At 37.8% G+C, this 19,681-nt stretch overlaps 2 protein-coding genes across 3 annotated transcripts; one reads left to right on the forward strand and one right to left on the reverse strand.

Moving 5' to 3' along the window:
• Positions 1-201: 201 nt before the first annotated feature.
• Positions 202-13,571, forward strand: cmya5 (cardiomyopathy associated 5). The gene is made up of 13 exons (XM_043240050.1): positions 202-678; positions 1,941-5,562; positions 6,133-6,228; positions 6,560-6,793; positions 6,986-7,008; positions 7,320-7,441; positions 7,520-7,654; positions 8,225-8,371; positions 8,637-8,784; positions 9,619-9,752; positions 9,984-10,098; positions 10,235-10,411; positions 11,148-13,571. The coding sequence occupies exons 1-13, from the start codon at positions 557-559 to the stop codon at positions 11,398-11,400; spliced, it is 5,328 nt and encodes a 1,775-aa protein (XP_043095985.1). The 5' UTR covers positions 202-556; the 3' UTR covers positions 11,401-13,571.
• On the reverse strand, positions 11,917-19,663 carry mtx3 (metaxin 3). Of its 2 annotated transcripts, XM_043240054.1 has the most exons (9): positions 19,487-19,662; positions 18,837-18,906; positions 18,563-18,639; positions 18,260-18,352; positions 17,981-18,163; positions 17,599-17,675; positions 16,653-16,825; positions 16,167-16,255; positions 11,917-14,516 (listed from the first exon to the last, which is right to left on the reverse strand). In XM_043240054.1, exons 1-9 carry the CDS (start codon positions 19,601-19,603, stop codon positions 14,418-14,420), a joined length of 978 nt encoding a protein of 325 aa, XP_043095989.1. In that variant the 5' UTR covers positions 19,604-19,662; the 3' UTR covers positions 11,917-14,417. The 2 variants fall into 2 exon arrangements, with proteins under 2 accessions (XP_043095989.1, XP_043095990.1); XM_043240055.1 differs by lacking the exon at positions 16,167-16,255 and having other exon boundaries at positions 19,487-19,663.
• Between the last annotated feature and the right edge of the window lie 18 nt (positions 19,664-19,681).

The raw sequence follows: 19,681 nt of genomic DNA on the forward strand, positions 1-19,681 counted from the left end.
TTTCATATAAATTGAGAATGGGATGGATTCTGTATGGCAGTATCTCTTTTAGCTGCTGGTAAATGTGCTTTTTGTTTTAGTACAGCATCCATGAATGTGGTGTTATTCTCGATTCACAGCATTATGTGAGTTTGGGGGGTGATAATATGGTTGTCTGGAAGGGCTTAGAGAGTAAAATTAGCTCAGCCAAAGAAAACTGACACTCGTGTCCCTCATGGACATGGCGGTGCTCTCTGCGTCTCGTATTACAGGAGACACCGGCGCAGATTCATCCAAGCTTTACTGTTCAGGACATGGTTAACAATGTGCTATTTTTCAAAAGTTGACGGAGGAAATCAGATGTATGGGACAATATCCTTAACTGGGGCTACGAAAACCGGGGACACCTGTGACTCTTTCCCAAGTACGCAGCCTTGAGCTCAAGAATATTTGAAATCTATTTACAGCAGCCGCTGAGTAAGGTGAACTGCTCTCAACGAGACATGATCCCGACGCGGAGCTGCACTCTCCAAGACTGGGTTTTATTTTAAAATAACATTACATTTCGACTATCGAAATGGATCGTGCTTTGAAAGGGGAACGTGAGGGGGCAGAGCCAGAGATGGAGGAAATGCAGGACTTGGGGTCAGGAATAATGGATCTCAACGACGAAGAGGAGATTGAGGAACTTCATAAAAGGTAGTTTCCCACGGGAGCTTTCTAGTTCACAAGTTTTACATAAACGATCACTTCACATAGGTCTTTTTAAATGTGAACGTGGGGGGTGATCTATAAATATGTTTTCAGAAAATACATGTTTGTGGTCATTTATGAATGTCATGTGTCTTTTTAGATGTTATAATATGGCATTTTCAATTATTTCCAATATTTTGGTAACCAAAAACCGTGCAAATGCTCGTGAACAGATTTCTGAGGTGACCGTAGCAACCGTTTTGGCAGTGCTGCCAACTTATTTTCAGGTAAAGATGCTAAAGGCTGCTTGTTTTGTTGCTAAATGATGTTGTGACGTCACTGGGTGATGATGGGTCACATCGTGTAGCCCTGATGCGAAACTGCATCATTGCGTGGAAAACACACTAAAAGTACTCAAAAGCAAAGAATATAATTTTAAGTACATTAATTTACTGCACATGCATTTAGTCATATGCAATGTCACTTTTTTTTTAAATACAACACTGAATTATACAACAATGAAAAGTTGCACAACTAAGACAGATAAATAGATAGACATATTTTTGAGATAAGGTCAACAGTTTAACAGTTACAGGTACAAACTAACATGCTGTATCATAAATTAACAATTATTTTTAAACGAGTTCAACTAGCAATTTGATTTACATGTGCTGTGTGTAATGTTAGGCTCCTCTTTTTGTGTGGTAAGGAGGAAAAATGCATGCCTTTTTGGATCATTTAAGTCACTTTTGAAAAGTTAGGAATTACCAAATACTTTTTTAATGTTTAGGGTAGCTTGTCTGAAAAGCTGGTAAATCTTGGAAACACTTTTGAACAGTGCCCTTGTCACATTACACCAGGGGTGCCCAATCCTGCTCCTGGCAATCGACTAAGCAAAGTCCTGCAAAGTTCATCTCCAACTCTAATCAAACACACCTAAGGCAACTAATTATGCTCTTCATGGTCTTGAAAGTTAAACGCCGGTGTGTTTGATTAGAGTTTGATTCAGTTGTTTTATTTTATTAATTCATTAACATTTGAATGTTTTATAAGTATTTTTAAAATACCTTTTTTCAGTACTAATAGCTGCTAATAATTGCACTTTCAAATCTGTAATAAGCAGATATTCTACCATCTGCTTCTGTTAATTATTTTTCTACTTTCTAAAGTTTTGCAATTAGAATCATCACTTGTCATATGAGCCCTCAAACTAGAATAGTCTGCACCACATATCTACGTTGAAACGTTTCTGAACTCTTTTTGGTTAGTTTAAAGGAAGTTGTGCAAGATCCATCAGTGAAGCCTAAACTCCAATGCCTGATGGTGGACCCGTCGTTCTCCATGGTGACGGTACAGAGTGAGGACAGTGGGATCGTATGGGAGACTGCTTCCAGTAGATGCTCAACTCCATGGGCTTCAGAGGGAAGCTCGCCGTCTGAACAGTACAGCCTGGAAGGTTCTGGAACACAGGGAAATATTGTCATCATAATGGATGAAGACAGAATTAAGAGGAAAAAGACAAGCAGCAGAGGCAAGCTGGGTGACCGATTTAAAAAGTCGAGCACCAGACTACCAAAAAGTCGGATAGGTGAGGAAAGACCAGCAATGATTGAAGTGTCTCTGCCCAATATCAGATCTGAAAACAATGAGGATGGTCAGTCTGCTGTAAGCAAGGATCAAGATCTTTTTAGTTTGATATCAGAAGGTTTCGAAATACTCAATATTGTTGTACCTTCAAAGCTCGCTACAGTAGATGAGGAAGATAGTGGCGAACTGGTGGAAAATTTGGCCTACTTGAATGATACCCCAAAGATAAAGTCCAAACATAAGCATGAGCCTGTTGCAACAAACAGTTGTCCTGAGAACACAGACATTGAGGAAACTGAACAAAATGAAAGCTTGAAGAAATCATCCCAGATCTCTGCTGATAAGCAACCAAAGAAGGATGAAACTCACATGGACTATCTCGAAAAATTCACATTGTTAGATGAGCAGGCTCCTAGTGATAACACTACACTGACAGAAAAACTACCAGAAGTTACTGTCCAGCCAGAAGAACCTCAGGTGACTCAGAAAGAACAAAAAACAGATGAAGCTATTGATGAGGATTCTTTTGTAATTATCAGTGACGTAGAAATTGCAGGTGAACATCTTGATGAAGTGTTCTATGGAAATAAGTTCAATGCAGAGCCTGTGGTTCCTCATGAGTGTGATGAGCAAAATGGAGGAACAGCAAAGGAGATCTCTAAAACTCTGAAAGAGACTGGATCAGTTTTATTTGGAAGTCAAGAATGTATTCTCACACCTGTATACCTCCCCACCGGACCACCAAAAATCATAGATCAAGTTCTTCTTGAGGAGCCACGAGCAATGTCCTTCCACTACTCAGACCTTTATGAGGACGCGTTAGGAGACCGAAAGAAAGAAGACGAATTCTCAGATACGGAGAGTGTTGTTTCCGAAAGGTCTTTCAAAAGGCGATACTCTGATTCAGATGACGGAGATGGTTATCTGGAGAAATTCATATTGAAGGATGAAACACCAGTGGTTGCTAATGTATCTGATGCAAAAGAGCAGGAGGATGGTGGAAAATTTGCATGGTCACAAAGTAAATTCGAACTCACTGGATGTTTAGAAAGAGCTCAAGAAGAAAATGAGGAAGTAACTGCAGAACAACCATGTACTCAGGATAAAAATGAAAGTGAAGTGCAGTGTGAGTCCACAGGGTGTTGCTCAGATGGGCACTGTGCTCCGAGAATCCAACCAGAAATGGAGAAGATCATTAGAAGTAAGGTCACATCAGATGACTTGGCTGCAAAGCATAGTAGGACAGATGAGAAGCAATGCGATGTCACTGTCATTATCAAAGACAGTATTGCAAGAAAAAGTGACCCTGAAGACACACAACCTCAAGAAGTGGTTCAGGTCCTTGAGCCAGAAACCATAACCACCACTAAAGAACACAGTGTACATGAACAAATAAGTCAGAATGCTCATATTCAAGTGCCTGGGGGTTTAGTGCATGACGATGATATTAAAGCTAAAGATGAATTTGAAGTTCTGCCTGAAACAAAGAGCTCAGAGAAAATCCAGGCTGGTGCACCACATGCAGTTGAAAATATTAGTGTTTCTGAGACTAGTGCGGATAAACTTCACAAAGAAACTGATGTTGTTGCTGACATTAAGGAAAGTAGTATCATTGCTAAAAATGACACAGGAAAAACTAGTAAATCCCAGACACAATACAAGATTTTAGAGCCAGATATAACTCAAAAGATTGATAAAGACATAGTAAAAGAGGAAGCACCAGAAATATTTTCTCAGGAGATTATCAGCATCAAAGAACCTCTGTTAGATATAACAGAACCTCCAAAAACTGAAAAACCTTTAAAAGTAGAGGTCAAGCCTTCAGAAGAGACTGAAACAAGCACAACAGATGCTACTAAAATCAAACCTTCTGCTTCTAAAGCCTTAGAAATTGACTCTCACATTTGTGAGAATGGAGAAATACTTGCTGGGGTTGAGGATAAAGTGAGTGAAGGATTAATACCCAAGAAGGAGGAACAAAAGCAAGTGCTTGACAGAATTGGTGCAGCACAAAAGGTTGAGGCCTGTGTCGGGATAGCAGAAGTGTTAACAGAACTTGAAATGAGGCCAGAGTCTGAAATTACATCAGTTCAGAGAGCTTCGGAAAAATCACATTTGTGTGAAATGGATACAGCAAACACTGAGCTTCAGACTAAACCTGAGATTATAAATGAGGAGAAAATATATCCAGAATTACAAAATGAATTTAGTGCAAAAAATGAGAAAGCCGAAGCCGACAGGCCAAAAAATGAGGCACCAGTGCTAAAGCAAAAGTTGGAAAAGCAAAAGGGACATATTGACGTACCTGAGATTGAACCTGGGCTTGCAGAAAAACATGGGAAAGTTGAGAAAATTAAGGTAGATGTTACAAAGGAAGCAAAGCAGAAAGTTGGCACCACAAAAGAGCCAGTTCAGAATGAGATACCTGCTGAGAAGAGAGTGCGAACAGAAATGAAAGAAACAACTGATTCAAGCCAAGAATGTAGCTTATTGTTACCTAATGACATGAAACCATCTGCTCGAGAGAGCATAGAGCTAAAGAGAGTAACAGAAGATGTAGAAGACTCATCAAAAGTAAGACTCTCACCTGTTGTACCAACAAAAGAGGTACAGGTAGAAGAAGATAGCGAAATAAAAAAGGTGGCTATATTAACCAAAGAGATCCCAGTGAAAGAGTCATCTCTTGGTGGGTCAGATATTGAGAGCAAGGCGTTACCTCTGACCTCAACAGAGACTTCAGAGGAAGGAAAGAAAACACAAATGAATGATACGAAGATGGAAGATATAACAGACCTTCCAGAACCCATTTCACCTCCTCCTCTGGTTGAGGAGGACGACACCTCAGCAATGAGAGTCTCACCTTTAGAGCCAAAGGATAGTGTGAAAGTTTACGAAGGTATACAAAGAGGAGGAAGCCTAAGTAGGAATAAAGTCTTCTCACAATTGCGAAGTTTTACCCCTCAGGAGGACCTGTCTGCCTTGAGCTGTGACCAAGATTTACCGCAGGAAATAGCGGAGGAGCTTGATTTTGAGATGGTCACCGAACAAGAGGCAAGACAATCTGAACAAGCTATAGCCGAGGATGTACACTGTGAAAAAGTTGGACTGTTTGATCAAACTCTGGAAACCAGCTTTGAATTTGTTGAGGATTTAGATAGTACCCAGATGGCAGAATATGAACAAGAGGAAATTCAACCAATGGATGCATTTTGCCTTGTTTGTCGTTGCCCGGTACTGTTGAGTGAAGCTGAGCATCAAAACCACGAGAAGGCCTCTTTGGATGAGGCCTTTGACAGTATCAAGGTAAGCTAAGTTCCCTGTACTTTGAAAGAGTGCTAAGACATGACATCTGATCTTTTTCAGCTGGCCTGTCTCGAGAGCTTACATTATGAAGTCATGATTGCTCAAGTGTTTTATATAAAAGGAATCTTCCAGTGTCTAATATTTCTAAATGATAAAAACACATAATCGATCGTGTAGCAAAATAAAATGTGTTGTCAATCCAAAAATGTTTAAGTATACATCAGGTAGAGACAGTAAAAGATTGCTTACTTTTATTGGCCTTTGACTATGTTCATAGCAGATGAGTCAGAACCGACTGACTCATAACAAGCCCTGAATGTCCCTCTCTGAAAGTTGACAGCTGTTTCCATGATTCATCTGTAGTTTATTCCAAAGGACTGCACCAATGTGATTTGACATTTGCAAGTATGAACAATCCAAAAGAGAAATGGTATTTACAAGTACTAAACGAATAGAAGTTGCTCGATCATTTAAGATGAATGCTGAATATTTAGGCCCTACATTGTTTAATGTATATTTGTTTATATGTGTTTGTATAATGATTAATTTCCCATGTGAATTTGTTTTCAGAATGAGCTGGGTGAACTGATATCAGTTTTACAAGGAAGATCAGAGAACATTGAAGACTTTGTGTCCGAACTTGAGCTGGCTTACAACACAGTGGAGGTATTTACACCGAAGTGTGTTCATTTAAACAAATGCCACATATCTTGTCCCATTTGTGGTTTTCACTTTTTGGAGTATAAAACAAGTCATATCTAGTGACCAAAATATCATAGACACCCACTGTGTAATTATTGACTGAGGTCAAAAAGATTAAGAAACCAATGCCCTAGAAATTGTGCTCCAACAACCTCTTAGCATTGTAGAGGTGTTTTTTGCTCTCACAGAAATCTGGAGTGAGAGTTTTGTAGTGCTTACGTCAGCTTGGGGCTGCTATTAAGTCGATAAAGGTTACTGAGAACTTATGTGCACCTTTATTGTGCTGTTCCCACAGGAGAACTTTAATGATTGTGAGAAGATCATAAAAGAGCACAATGAGGAGGTGGTGAAGCTGTTGATGGATCAGTATAATGAGATGTCTCAGGCCATGGAGGAGGAGAAAAAGGCCAAACTGGAGCAGCTGTACGACCAGATTGTTTCGTTCCAGGAGAATATTGACAAGGCCAAGGAGACTATGGAGATGACAGCTAAGGAGGAGGAAGAGACAGACCCGCTTAAGTTTCTTTCTGTGAGGCTTACCTCAGTTGTGTGTTAGTTACTCGCTTAAAGTATGTCACACTTTACGATTAGTTTTGATGAATTGATTTTAAAGCCATAGTTTAATTGAAGTGCTTAGCTAAGATTTATTAAGAGAGATGATGAACTGTTGATGAACTAAAACTTAGTCTAATGAAACCATTTTTTATTCACCCCTTCTCAGTCATCAAAAGATATCAATATGAGGTAACTGAATGGCCTGAATTTATGTTGCATCAGTGGCTTGCTAACATTAAATGCTAATTACAATACTTCAGAAATTATCTGCATATTAAATTAATCAAAACAGAAGCTTGTTGTAAATGCCTTGTTGAGTTTGGTGTGTTCAAAACATTGTTTGATTCAAGTGTTTATAGCCATTAAATGAAAATAAATCGAATTATTTACTGCATGGGGTATTCACACGCACTGAAAATATGGTCATAAACTGGATTTCTTCTTTGTCTTTCATTGTTTCCTTCCAGTGATCCTTCTATTCATTTGTTTTTTTTAAATAGGCTGAATACAGCTTTGGAATCCACCATGTCACTTGAACTTGGTCCACGAGGGCTGCTAGTTTTTGAGGATTATGCCAAGGGCAAATCAGGCAATGGGAAGAAAAACAGACAAGCCATTCCAGGTGCACTTTAGCAAAGATTTCCACTGCAAATAAACACCCTTCACTTTTCACTGACTTGAATTATCACTCATTCTTTAGTGCCTCAAAAACCACATCTTCAGCCTCAACAGGCCAATTCTGCAACCAGCACTGCTGTTACTGTGTACTGGAAAGTCAATGAGGATGACATTATTGACTGCTTCCAAGTCTACTGCATGGAAGAGCCCCAAGGAGGTTAGACTAAAGGGAGAATGGGAAGAAAAAACAACACATTAACGCACTATGTGTGTGTGACACTAGACCACAAAACCGTTTTAAGTCACTGGGGTAAATTTACAGTGGTATTTGTAGCCAAAACTATAAACTAAATTATATAATTATATACAATTATAGATTTTTCTTTTATGCCAAAATCATTAAGATATTAAGTAAAGATCATGTTCCATGAAGATATTTTCAAAATTTCCTACTGTAATTATATCAAAACGTCATTCTTGATTAGTAATATGCATTGAGAAAAGACAATTGTCTCAGTATTTTGATCTCAAATTCCAGATTATTGAAAAAAGGAAAAGCTTATTGACTCAATTATCTATTATTAAAAAAGAAAACTTAACCTTTTGACTTGTTTTCTGGCCCGTGGTCACGTATATGTAACTTTCTTTGTATGGCATAAAAACGTTGAAACATTTTTCAGAATATCTGAGTGGTAAAAACTAATTAGCATGTAAAATGATGTCAGCTGGATGCTCAGAACAACCGAGTGCTTCAGTTAAAGTGTGTTAAATGTAATTGAATCTGCAGCGATCTCAGAGGAATACAGGGTGACTGTGAAGGAGAGCTACTGTAATCTAGAAGAGCTGGAACCGGATAAGTGTTATAAAGTGTGGGTGATGGCGGTGAACTACACAGGCTGCAGCATGCCGAGTGAGAGACTACCCTTCAGAACCGGTCAGTTGCTTATTGTGTAAATCCCCTCTGACTCGCCTGATGTTTTTGAGAGCAAGAGGTCATGCTGCCATATGTATGTATGTCACAGTATATCAATTTATAACGAGATGACCATGTGGAGCCATTTACCAGCTCACTAACACTGAATGTGAATGCACAATGTAAGTGTTTTTAATCCAGATTAAATATGTAGCGTTCACATCTAGCACCTGGGATTAGCAGTTAGTCTGTTTTTGATAAGTAACTCAGTTCACTGTTTCCTCAGCTCCTTCTGTCCCGGTGATCCAGACAGAGCAGTGTACAGTGCTGTGGGACACGGCCACGCTGCGTTGGAGCGCCGTGCAGCCCAGCGCTGTGGACAGCTTCACATTGGAGTACTGCCGCCAATACGCATGTGAGAGAGAGGGACTGAGGTACAGCTATCCCGTCTTATCAGCTCTCTGTACAAACATAAACTAAGAACTAGGCGTAAAGAGCAAAACAGCCAAATATGATACCATTGTTTTTTATGTTTTGGTTAATAGTGTTATGATAACTCTTAGTCACCGTAAATTCAAAATTTACAGTTAAATTGTTATTTTAATAGTTTTTTTTTAATTAGTTCTGTCTTTTAATTTTGTTGTGTGTTTTTCTAATCAGTCATTATAGTTTATATACATTTTTATTTTAGTTTTAGTTATTTACAGTAGTGCATCAAGTCAAATTAAAGGAAAATGAGAAATGTTGCTTCCACTACAAATAGTTAAAATTTTACGTCTTTTTATATTTTATTTTATTCCAATTAAAGTTTTTATTACATATTTTACTATATATTTACTAATATATTAACTATATATTTTCTAAATTATATAATTTAGAAAATAATAAATTTATATTGTTAATTATTATTTTTCAATATATTATATTATATTATATTTATTATATTTAATATATTATATTATATATCTGCCACATTAAAGAAAAAAAACCTTTAACAATTTCTTGTTCATTCTGACATTATAGACAAAGTGTACATTATTTGAAAAAAAAAAATCACATATAGCATCAAATATTCCTATTGATAGCTTACTTATTGATATAGCATTTACTATAAATATTTAATGTGGCATATTTCACTAAGAGCTTGTATACTTAAATCCACTGAACAATCAGATGATGTTTCCCATGATTCCTCAAGGGTGCACATCCGAGCAGGGTAAAAGAGAGGTTAAATCTGCGCTTATTGAAAACAGTCTCTCCTTACACAGATCCATATCTGGGATAAAAGGCTATGACCAGAGGGTCCTCCTTCAGCCCAATGAAAATTACCTCTTCTACATCAAATCAGTGAATGCCGGAGGGGCCAGTGAGCAGAGCGAGGCGGCCCTTATCTCCACCAGAGGTCAGATTCACTGCCATTACAACGTCTGTCTATGATTCTCATGTTGTAATATTCCTATTAAAGTGCAGTCACATTTGCCTGTAGTTTTACAAAGTTCCATTGACAATATACAGTCATAACAATAGGAGCGTGGACATTTCTGACAGCATCAATAAATCCTGACATCTTCGAAACGATGTTCATTCTGTTTTGTTTTTTTTTTATTATTGGTGAATGTTGTTGTGTGTTAAGGTACAAGGTTACACTTCATCAGCGAAACGGCCAACTCGGTGCTAAAGGTTTCAGAGGACACGAGCTCAGTAGAGTACCCATATGATGTCTACAATAAAACGTCTTCTGTCATAGAGTAAGTACCTTAAACTATTTAGATACAAAAAAATACTTTTGCAGATTCAAACCGCCTGACAAATGCTGTTCTCAGTGACGCACAAGTGTCTCGATTTACAGCAAATGCTTATGTATTTTAATGAACTTGTTCCCAGATGTCCAGCTGTTATGGCTGAGCTTTTACCTTCCCTTGGACATTACTACTGGGAGACGGAGGTGTCAAAGTGCAAAGCCTACCGCGTTGGCATTACTTATCCAAATGTGTCACAAAGCAGCAGACTGGGAGAGAACAGTGCCTCCTGGTGTCTGCACTGTGTACCTACATCTTTAAGGTATCCCTTTCATGTCATACCCTTGCCCGTATTTGCGCATGAGTTTCATTATCCCAAAAGAGGACATCAATTAGATGTAAAGGTCATGGATTTTATTTCTTTTTCTGGACCAGTAACATTTAGAACTTTGTTCAGCCAGAAAAGTGTTTATTTATTGCTGCTTATTACCGGTAGGACATTTTGGAGCACCATTGTAAACTGTGGAAACACTGTGTAATTAAAGGCTCTTTGGCAGTTGGTGAGGTAAATGAACTGGTGCCATAAAAAAAAAAATCAAAATGCCACCTTGGTATAAATCTGGTATAAAAAAAAGTTCTCTCATTTAATCTGTTTTCTTGTGAAAAACGTTCTCTCCGTGTTCCATAAAATCTTTACAATCAGTTTGGGGTTGGAAAGATTTGATATTTTTGAGAGTCTCTCAATACTGCAGTTATTAGTTAATATACATTAGTGCTGTTAAATTATTAATCGTGATTAATTGTATCAATTCATCATCACAATGTAAACAAAAATCCAAACCTTCCTTTTGCCATTAATTTGTGATAATGTACAAAGTATATATATATATATATATATATATATATATATATATATATATATATATATATATATATATATATATATATATATATATATATGTATGTATGTAAATTTGATGTGTTTATTGTGTTGTACTGCATGATATGTATTGTACGTATATTATTAATCATGCTGTATTGACCCTTCCTCTCTCCAGCTGCAGATTTGAGCTGCTTCATGACCGTGTGGAGTCTGACATCTTTGTCATGGACATACCTGCCCGGATCGGCACTCTTTTGGACTTCAGTCAGGGTCGGCTGCTCTTCTTCAATGCTCAGAACGGCCAGCTCTTGGGCACTTTTCGGCACCCCTTCACTCAGCCTTGCCAGCCTGCGTTCGTCCTGGAGCAGCCGGGCACTTTAGAACTAAAAATGACCATGGAGGTGCCGGAGTTTGTTAAGCACTGCTAGTTTACATGACTGATGTCTCAAAACTCTGGGCTTGCTTGTGTGACAGGATATGAATCAAGTGGTTCTTTCTTAATAGTGATAAAATGAAACCATGTTTTGCTGTCATCTGAATAATTGCTCAGTTGTAACTGAAGAGATTATGAGGAATATTTAGTTAGGGTGACCATAATGAAAGATATTTAGTCAAGGAGACCGCACATACTCTTCTTCCCGGACATGTCCTGGCCACAATTTTGGGCTTTGTTTTCCTATTGTGTTCAAACTTGCTGAAGTTGATGAACGATAGTGTGCATAATCGACCAATCAGAACGGTCAAAGCAATGTATGAAGAGGAAAACATCCATAGGAAAACAAAGCCAGAACCCAGACATTTTAGGCAATTTAGAAATCCTGGCTAGGACATGTCCAGGAAACAGGACATATGGTCACTCTAATTTAGTTTTGTGAAAGGAAGGATTGTTTTTGAAGCTGTGCTTTTGAATCCCTCCAAAAAACCTTTTTTTTTTTTTTGGAGCTGAGCTGTTGCGCTGTTCTTGTATATATGAAACAGAAAGTGCATGCGACCAGTTTTGTTTCTTATCGTACAGTATGTGACGATCTCCTGGATCACATGATGTGCTGACATTCACGTTCAGAGGCAGTTTATTTATTTTGGAAGCTGCAGGCTTCCAGGTTGTTTGAATAAAACAGACGCTGGCACTGATAATAATGCTTACATAGCTAAACGGAGACACGTGTTTTTTCGAGATGATGGGCAAGGCATCACAAATGAGTGATGAAAATATTTATTTTTCTGTGGTTTAGTGTATTTACATGATTTGGTAGGAAAAGGTTATTTCACTGTTTCCATTTAAAATTTTTGGTGGCCTGGATCTCACTTAATCAAAAACTTTTTAGTTCAGATTTGAGTTTTCTCTTCCAGTGGATCACCACTGTATCAGATCGTTCACTGTATGATCGTCAAAATCCGTTAAAAATTACATTTAAATTCTATTTATTGTCTAATGCCAACATACTGTATGGATGGCGCTTAATTTTCAAGTTGTTTGGTGTCTGTTTTGTAAAATTATTCTTTTAAGTGTTTCTGTTGTCTAATTATTTAGTAGTGATATGAATTAGTCTACTTGTATATTTATTTGTATTTCTGGAAACAACTGGACTGAATTAAAATGTTAACAATGCTTCTGAATATTTTTAGTGTCAGTAAGATGTTTTACTATCAGAGAGGATTTAATAAAGAATTAAGCTGACAGATGAATTCAGATTTTAAAAAGTTTGGGGTCAGTTAGATTTTAAATGTTTAGGCTCAGGTTTATATATATATATATATATATATATATATATATATATATATATATATATATATATATATATATATATATATAATGAATATTTAATGTTATTTTATTATTTCATAAATTATTATGGCAATTTACAATTGCTTTAATGTAACATTAATGTATTTTTAAAATGTACTTTATTCCTATGATTCAAATCTGAATTCCCAGCAGCCCTTACTCCAGTCTCACACGATTACGTGAAATCATACTAATATGATACTAATTCAATGTTCACTAATGTTATAGACAGTTGTGCTGCAAAAGTTTGAACAATTTTTTTCAGGAGTCCGAGGTGGATAAAAGCATTTTTTGAAAGGCATTTGTGTAGTGATTTTTACATTTAAATGTTTACTTTCTTTTTATTACAAATACATTTTTATAAAATCTTACTGACCCTAAATTATTTATCGGTGGGTGTTATTAAACATTCTTCTTTTTAGCCATAATATTACTATTAATAATAATATTGTAATTAATCATAGATGGTGGGTGGGGGTGGGGTAACCAGCAAAACAAAGGATGAAAAAAAAGTCCTGTCCTTTCCATTTTGTTGAGGGTGAATGTGAATATTTGGGGAGCGGTGAGTTGTAATAGCTTCCATGTGACATCCAAACAGCTGTCCTATAGCTGACTCTCTCTTACTGCCACATTTAAATGATGAATGAATGGAAAGTTGTGCAATATGTTAGTATTGTTCATTCAGAGAGACAAATAAATTGTCAGGATTTATCTACAATACTTTCCACTGTACAAATAAAAAAATGTAGCAGTTTTCCCTTTGGCGTAAGCAACTAAAAATACATAAAGAATAAAAATAATAAGTTAAAACATGTTAGCTTGTTTTCTTCCACATTTATCTGAGAAAAGTTTCAAAGAGCTTCACTTTATTGCATATATGTACATATATTTTATACATTGATATATTGTGAAATATACAATTTTTCTTGAAACAATGCATGACCCATTACATTAAAAATACAGTCGGGTGTGATGGCGTGACGTGGCACTAGACTTTTAAGGCATTCCTCGCATGTATAAAACCTCCAGAAGAATATGAAGAACAGTTAATGTATACACAGTACACAGATGTCAAGATCCCTTTGCACCAAAAGTCAAGAAAGTGGAAAGCTACACATCAACGGAAAGATCGAATTATAAACGACTCTATGATGGAACCATGGAATAAAAGCTGAACACCTAGTATATAAACCAGAAAGCTTTTAATGTACCTGTAATTGTGCTAGGGCAGGATTGATCAAATAAATAGAAACGTCATAAAACACACAAAACCTTCTGCATTTGGAAAGCCAGCTAGTGAATTTAAAGTTTCATTTACAATGATTTCTGAAAAGCCAAAGATGCAAAATGCAACTCGCTTCTCTTTATAGCATTTGTATCTTAAGTCATATCAATGTTTCGGCTACTAAAAAGCATTTTCCTTTTTATATGTAGTTGGCGTATGTGCTAAAGATTTTTTTAAATAAAACAGATGAAGAATGCCCATTTAAAAAGCCCTTGATGTTGTTGTACTGAGTGAGACATTTCGACAACTTCATCATGAAAAGCTAGTGTTAACTGCATAAGTATGTTATAATATAAATATCATGTGACAATACGTCGATTTCCATTACCATGGAAAATAAATGAATGATTCAGTGCTTGGATAGAAGGGTTTAATCAGGGAGGGGTGGAGTTGCTCTGGCCGGCCAAGGACGAGGGTTTGGTCTCGTGTCTGTGCGGTCTGTGCTGGGGACTGCTGCGAAGATTGTCATCCATCTGGGACAAAGACAAACACGACGATAAGTCACGATAAAGATGCGGAATTAGAGACACCGCATGGCCAAAAGCATGTGGACACCTCGCCTGTGTGTGTGTGTGTGTGTTACAGCAGGTTCAGTAAAACTAAGCATACACTGTTTGAAAAAAAAAAACATTCAAAATGTATATAAAAAATGTTCCCGTGCCAGAAATTATCTTCCGCATAAAATGTACATTTTATCATTAATAACTTTTCATTAATAATCCCCACATCATTCCAAACCCCTCAAAGCTTTGTTAATTGTGGGAAGAGTTTTTGAGTCGTGACTGTCCCATTGACTGCCAACAGAAAAGTATGAAAAATACTGTCTGAATATTCCATCTGCCATCAGTGGTTCAGCCGTAATGTTATGAAGCAGTGTGAAAAATGTTTGTACATCTACACAAAGAAAATAAAAATAATGACTTGTCTCCACTGTTTCTCTCCACAATCACAGTTTTTTTTTTTACAGTAGTGCCCTTTTGGAGCATATCCACAGGACTCAAACTATGTACTCTAGAAGACGTTTGTACCACTGATGGCGGATGGAGTATTCTGACGATTTCTTTCATACATTTCCAGTGTAATTTACTTGACAGTCAATGGGACAGTCACAAGTCTCTTGGATTTCATCCTAAATATCTTAAATTCGTCTCAAGGACAAACTAGGCTTTTATAGCTTTGGAACGTCATGAAGGTAAGTGATTAATGGGGTGTAGTAAGCCTTTAATTATTTAAATGAAAAGCCATCAAATGTGTACTGTCCCTGAAATGTCTACATTATATTTAACAGAATTTTACCGTATTTTATTTTTCCATAGCATTTTAACAGTCTTTCACTATCAAGATTACAATTGTTTTTCCTAAAAAAAAAAAGATTTGAGTACTCCAAGACATTTCATTACCAGAAAAATAGTCTGGTTGGACTCTTTCTTAACACTGATGATTTGGGACATCGGCTGTAAGCCAGATCCCATCAGATCCCCAATATCTGTGTCTGTCTGACCTCACTGAAGCTGAATAGGAGCTTGCTTCAGTACACAGTTAAAAAACTGTGTCCACATACTTTTTAACCACGTAACAGAGACTTCTAATGACAATAAAGGTGCAGTGTGTCATATTTAGCAAGATCTATTTTCTGTCTCACATAAGCGTTTGGACCAAACGTTACCTTGACAACGCAGTGCGCGCATGCAGCCTTCAGCGCTCCGACAGCTGTTGCAAATATTTCTTCTCATTATTATTGTTTTATTTAAATATTGCGTCACTGTCTCATTTACCATTAAACTTTTTTAAACTAAATATGCTTAAATCATATTTCTACCGCTGACAAAATATTTCGTATCACGTTAAAATAAAGGCAAATTTAATCAGCCTATTCTACTTACGTTTTTACGTGAAGTCAAAATTTAGTTAAAATGCATCGCCAGAGCTTCTAACTGAAGATCACATGATCACAAATGGAAATCAGACTACGGCGGCTTAATCCTACAATCGGCCACCGTAGCTTTTCTAGGGAGGGAAAATTTGTTGGCTGCAAATTTGCAATATCGCCGCTATACGTCGCTAAAATTTACACAGTGCACCTTTAAATTCAGAGAGAATATGCAAGCGAGTCTTGCCAAGACCTTTTCGATAAGGTTGGACTCTTTGTTAACAAGTTGTGTCAGTTTCTGGAGGTTTGCATCGACAGGATCGTGGGTAGTCATCTGTGAGCCTAGCGAGAGGGCATAGACAGAAAAGAAAAGACGACAGGAGACTGATTGTGAAGAAAAGCAGGTGTTTCCCGCACATGGGAGAAAGGTTAGAGCAGATAGAGTGCAGCCAACGAGACATAGCAAATCACTTAAAATAGCCACAAGGCCCAAGACTACGCTGTTATTAAACTGTCTTTTAGCATCTGTTATAAGCCAAATGTCTACGGTTGAGAGCAATGGAAAGGTAATGAATCATGAACGTCTGGTTAAATTATTTATTTCTATGATTCAGCAGCAAACAAACGGAGGTTGAGATAAATTAATAAAAGAAAGAAATAGAGCAGAGCATGAACAGCACTGTGTTTTTTTGTGGTTTTATTAATATAATGAGGCTAAGAAAGAGGTCTTGCTACTTACAGTCCATTCTCTTCTCAGCAGAGGCATCGGAAAAGTAGTTTTTAAGGATGGTGTTGCAGAACTGGCAGAGGTTATCAAGTTGGTTCAGGTGCTTCTGAAGCTGTCCACTGGGCAGAGGGGCTTTAATTAGAGGGGCGATGTGGCCAAACACAAAGGCGTCCAGGCTTGTAGGCCTGGCAGACAGAAAACATAGTGAGCTTCAAGCCAAAACACATAAATATTTTATTAAAAAAAACAGTTCACGAAAATTCTGCCATCATTTGCTCACCTTCAATTTCATTTCAACCTGTATGACTCTTTTTCTTCCGCTCAACTTAAAAGAACACATCTCAGAACTATCCTTTTCACTCGAATATTTTGTAATGTTTTAAAAGAACTCTCTTATGATCACCAAGGCTGCAATTATTTGATCAAAAATACAATCAAATCGGTAATACTGTCAAATATTGCTACAAATGTAAAATAACGTATTTTAAAATCTGAATTATTCCTGGTGATCGAAAACCTGAATTTTTAGCAGAAACACTGACATCGAGTAAATTACATTTTAAAATATATTCAAAATGTAAATAAGTTTGAAACCCACTGATTGCCAATCTATGGAGATGGTCCTAACCGCAGAACACAAGATCCAGGGGACGAGGCTGAATCTAGATCCAACTTCGGCCACCTTACACACTCCTCAACCTACACATCTACACCCTTTCATCCCTAAACCCACCCATCTCCGCTCCCGCTGGACCTTTTGTTCTGCAGAGAATCTATAGACAAAAACACTAACGCAATTTTCACAAAATATATTTCTTGTGTTCCTCAAAAGCAAAAAAAAGAAGACTTGGAACGACTTGAGAGTGAATAAATGATGACAGACCTTTTATTTTGGGGTGAACTGTCTCTTTAAAAGAGCCGATAAACATTATGCAACAAAAGAACTGGAAAAACTCACGTGTCTCCAAAGAAGAAATGGAAGTTCCCAAGTCTGTGGGAGAGCAAATTCAGGCACTCTTTGGCTTCGCTGTAGATCTGAAAGAAATTCTATTACTAACCATACAATATTTATATTCATTATTATGAGGAATGGCATAACTACAATAGCACATTTGTTGTGTAACATATTTCATGATCCTCTGGTTTCTACACTCCACCTCAGGCAGATTTGCTCATGAGCACAGACAATTTTCCTCAGATTAACTGTTTTCCATCTCACGATGAACCGCAGACATTTCCATTTCATCACGGCATTGAAAAAGAATAGATGAATTCAAGGCAATGCACGACAGTTAATGTCTCGGACGTAATGTTATGACCGTGGATCGGTTTTCTCATACCTTTCCCTCTACCTCTGTGATGTTCAGCAACGGCGACTCTGCTTTGGTCAGTAGGATGCGGGACAGGGCCAAGCTGGCCTGTCGACCCGGTACAAAGAAGTTAAGGGGGAACGGGGAATGTGACGTAAACCAGGGTCGGGTCAGGTTAGCGTAGTTCTCAGCGTCCACCCAGAATGTGTGCAGCTACAAATTAACAGCACAGATGCACGCTTAATTCATAAAATAATTATTATGAGGACCAATAACAATACTTAAATCAGTAAGTTCGGATCGACCCACCAGTGCTGGCCGCAGCTTTTCCTCCAGGAGGGCGATATAAGCCATTGTATCTGCTCCTTGCTTGGCCGTCAACTCATAATCGGCATTGAATCTCTATGTGGATTAAACAACACGCGTATTATTGACTTCTTAATATACGATACAGGGAGCGTAGCCACTCTTCCTCGAGCATTTATTTGGTAAAATCACGTTATAAGTGGGATAATGTATGGTCAGCTAGTTAATAAACTGGTCAGGATTCTTCTGCTGACAAGCACTTTTCACAAAAACTGCTAAAATCTGCAAACAAATCTGAATTCCTACCTGTTTTCGTAGGAAGTTTAGAATTTGTGTTGGTTCCGTGACCGTGGATCCCTCGTAGTGTATCTGTGGCACAGACGCTGTAAGGGAGAGATATGACAGCTGCAGCTTAACCATCAAAGGACGCCTTATCCCTTCCCGTGCACTTCAGCAATGTTCGGTATTAACAATGTTGTTACATTTGGAAGATGATATGGATGCCTGCGACTACATCCCAGGCTTTCACTTCATTTAACAAGCTCTAAGACCAATATTACTAAAAACAATCCTTTCTGACCTGTGATAGTCCTCCATGTCCAGTCAATAGATTTTACTGCAAGCTTTGCACCTGAAAATTTTGCATACGCCTGTAGAAGAACATTAAAGCACATGAAGGTGAACCGACGATTGATTAAGGGTTAGGTAAACATTAATACTCATCGCTACAGCGCTAGCGTGTAACTAGGACTTTTATTATGCATTTTGCAAAAGGTTATCAGAACGCATGTTTTCAGGCAGCTGCAAAAATCAAAACAAAACTATACACTTCAGCACAAAACACAAGCACGTGGTTATCTATAATCTAGGTAAAAAGCGTTTAAAATGAGCCCATACCCTTCAGATCCTATCAGCATTATTCCTCTGACCTTCAAGAAATAAAACCAAGAGCTGTGCGACACATATCGACACAAAGCGTACTATTATCAACCAGTCAAAGCAATGCAACGTAATTCAGCCGAGGTGCTTTTTGCATGAAGGGAAGCTTATCTGCTGACACCTGAACTGGGTCGTAAACAGTATACAGAGACTTTTATTCATCAAAATGACTCGAATACAGCTATCCGGAGCTCAGGACACGTCTCTCCAAAACTGCATCGACGTTCGCGATCAAATTTTTCACTGTGAACACGCACACAGCACAAGCGTTCAAACAAGCCGTGTAGTTACCAGCACGACGAGAGAGTCTGTGTGCACGGAGGGCAGATCCCAGTCGCCTCCCCAGCAGAGCAGCTCCATGGGTTCCGCCATGTTGGTGTGAGCGACGGAGACGGACGGGTCCAGCATCCCAGCGAGAGAGCCAGCAGAGAGTTGCACGCAGCAAATGTTTGGTAAAATACAGAAATGGAGGCAAGAAACATACAC

The sequence above is a fragment of the Puntigrus tetrazona genome, chromosome 5 (assembly GCF_018831695.1).
Source record: "Puntigrus tetrazona isolate hp1 chromosome 5, ASM1883169v1, whole genome shotgun sequence".
Taxonomy (NCBI): domain Eukaryota; kingdom Metazoa; phylum Chordata; class Actinopteri; order Cypriniformes; family Cyprinidae; genus Puntigrus; species Puntigrus tetrazona.

What these genes read in the sequence shown, in the direction of transcription:
- cmya5 (XM_043240050.1), top strand. Translation starts at nt 557, where the DNA reads ATGGATCGTGCTTTGAAAGGGGAACGTGAGGGGGCAGAGCCAGAGATG. An exon ending in AGGCCTTTGACAGTATCAAG is followed by an intron (nt 5,563 to 6,132) that starts GTAAGCTAAGTT and finishes ATTTGTTTTCAG; the next exon opens with AATGAGCTGGGTGAACTGAT. An exon ending in AAACAGACAAGCCATTCCAG is followed by an intron (nt 7,442 to 7,519) that starts GTGCACTTTAGC and finishes CTCATTCTTTAG; the next exon opens with TGCCTCAAAAACCACATCTT.
- mtx3 (XM_043240054.1), bottom strand. Translation starts at nt 19,603, where the DNA reads ATGCTGGACCCGTCCGTCTCCGTCGCTCACACCAACATGGCGGAACCC. An exon ending in GACATGGAGGACTATCACAG is followed by an intron (nt 18,640 to 18,836) that starts GTCAGAAAGGAT and finishes TCTCCCTTACAG; the next exon opens with CGTCTGTGCCACAGATACAC. An exon ending in TAAACTTCCTACGAAAACAG is followed by an intron (nt 18,353 to 18,562) that starts GTAGGAATTCAG and finishes TAATCCACATAG; the next exon opens with AGATTCAATGCCGATTATGA.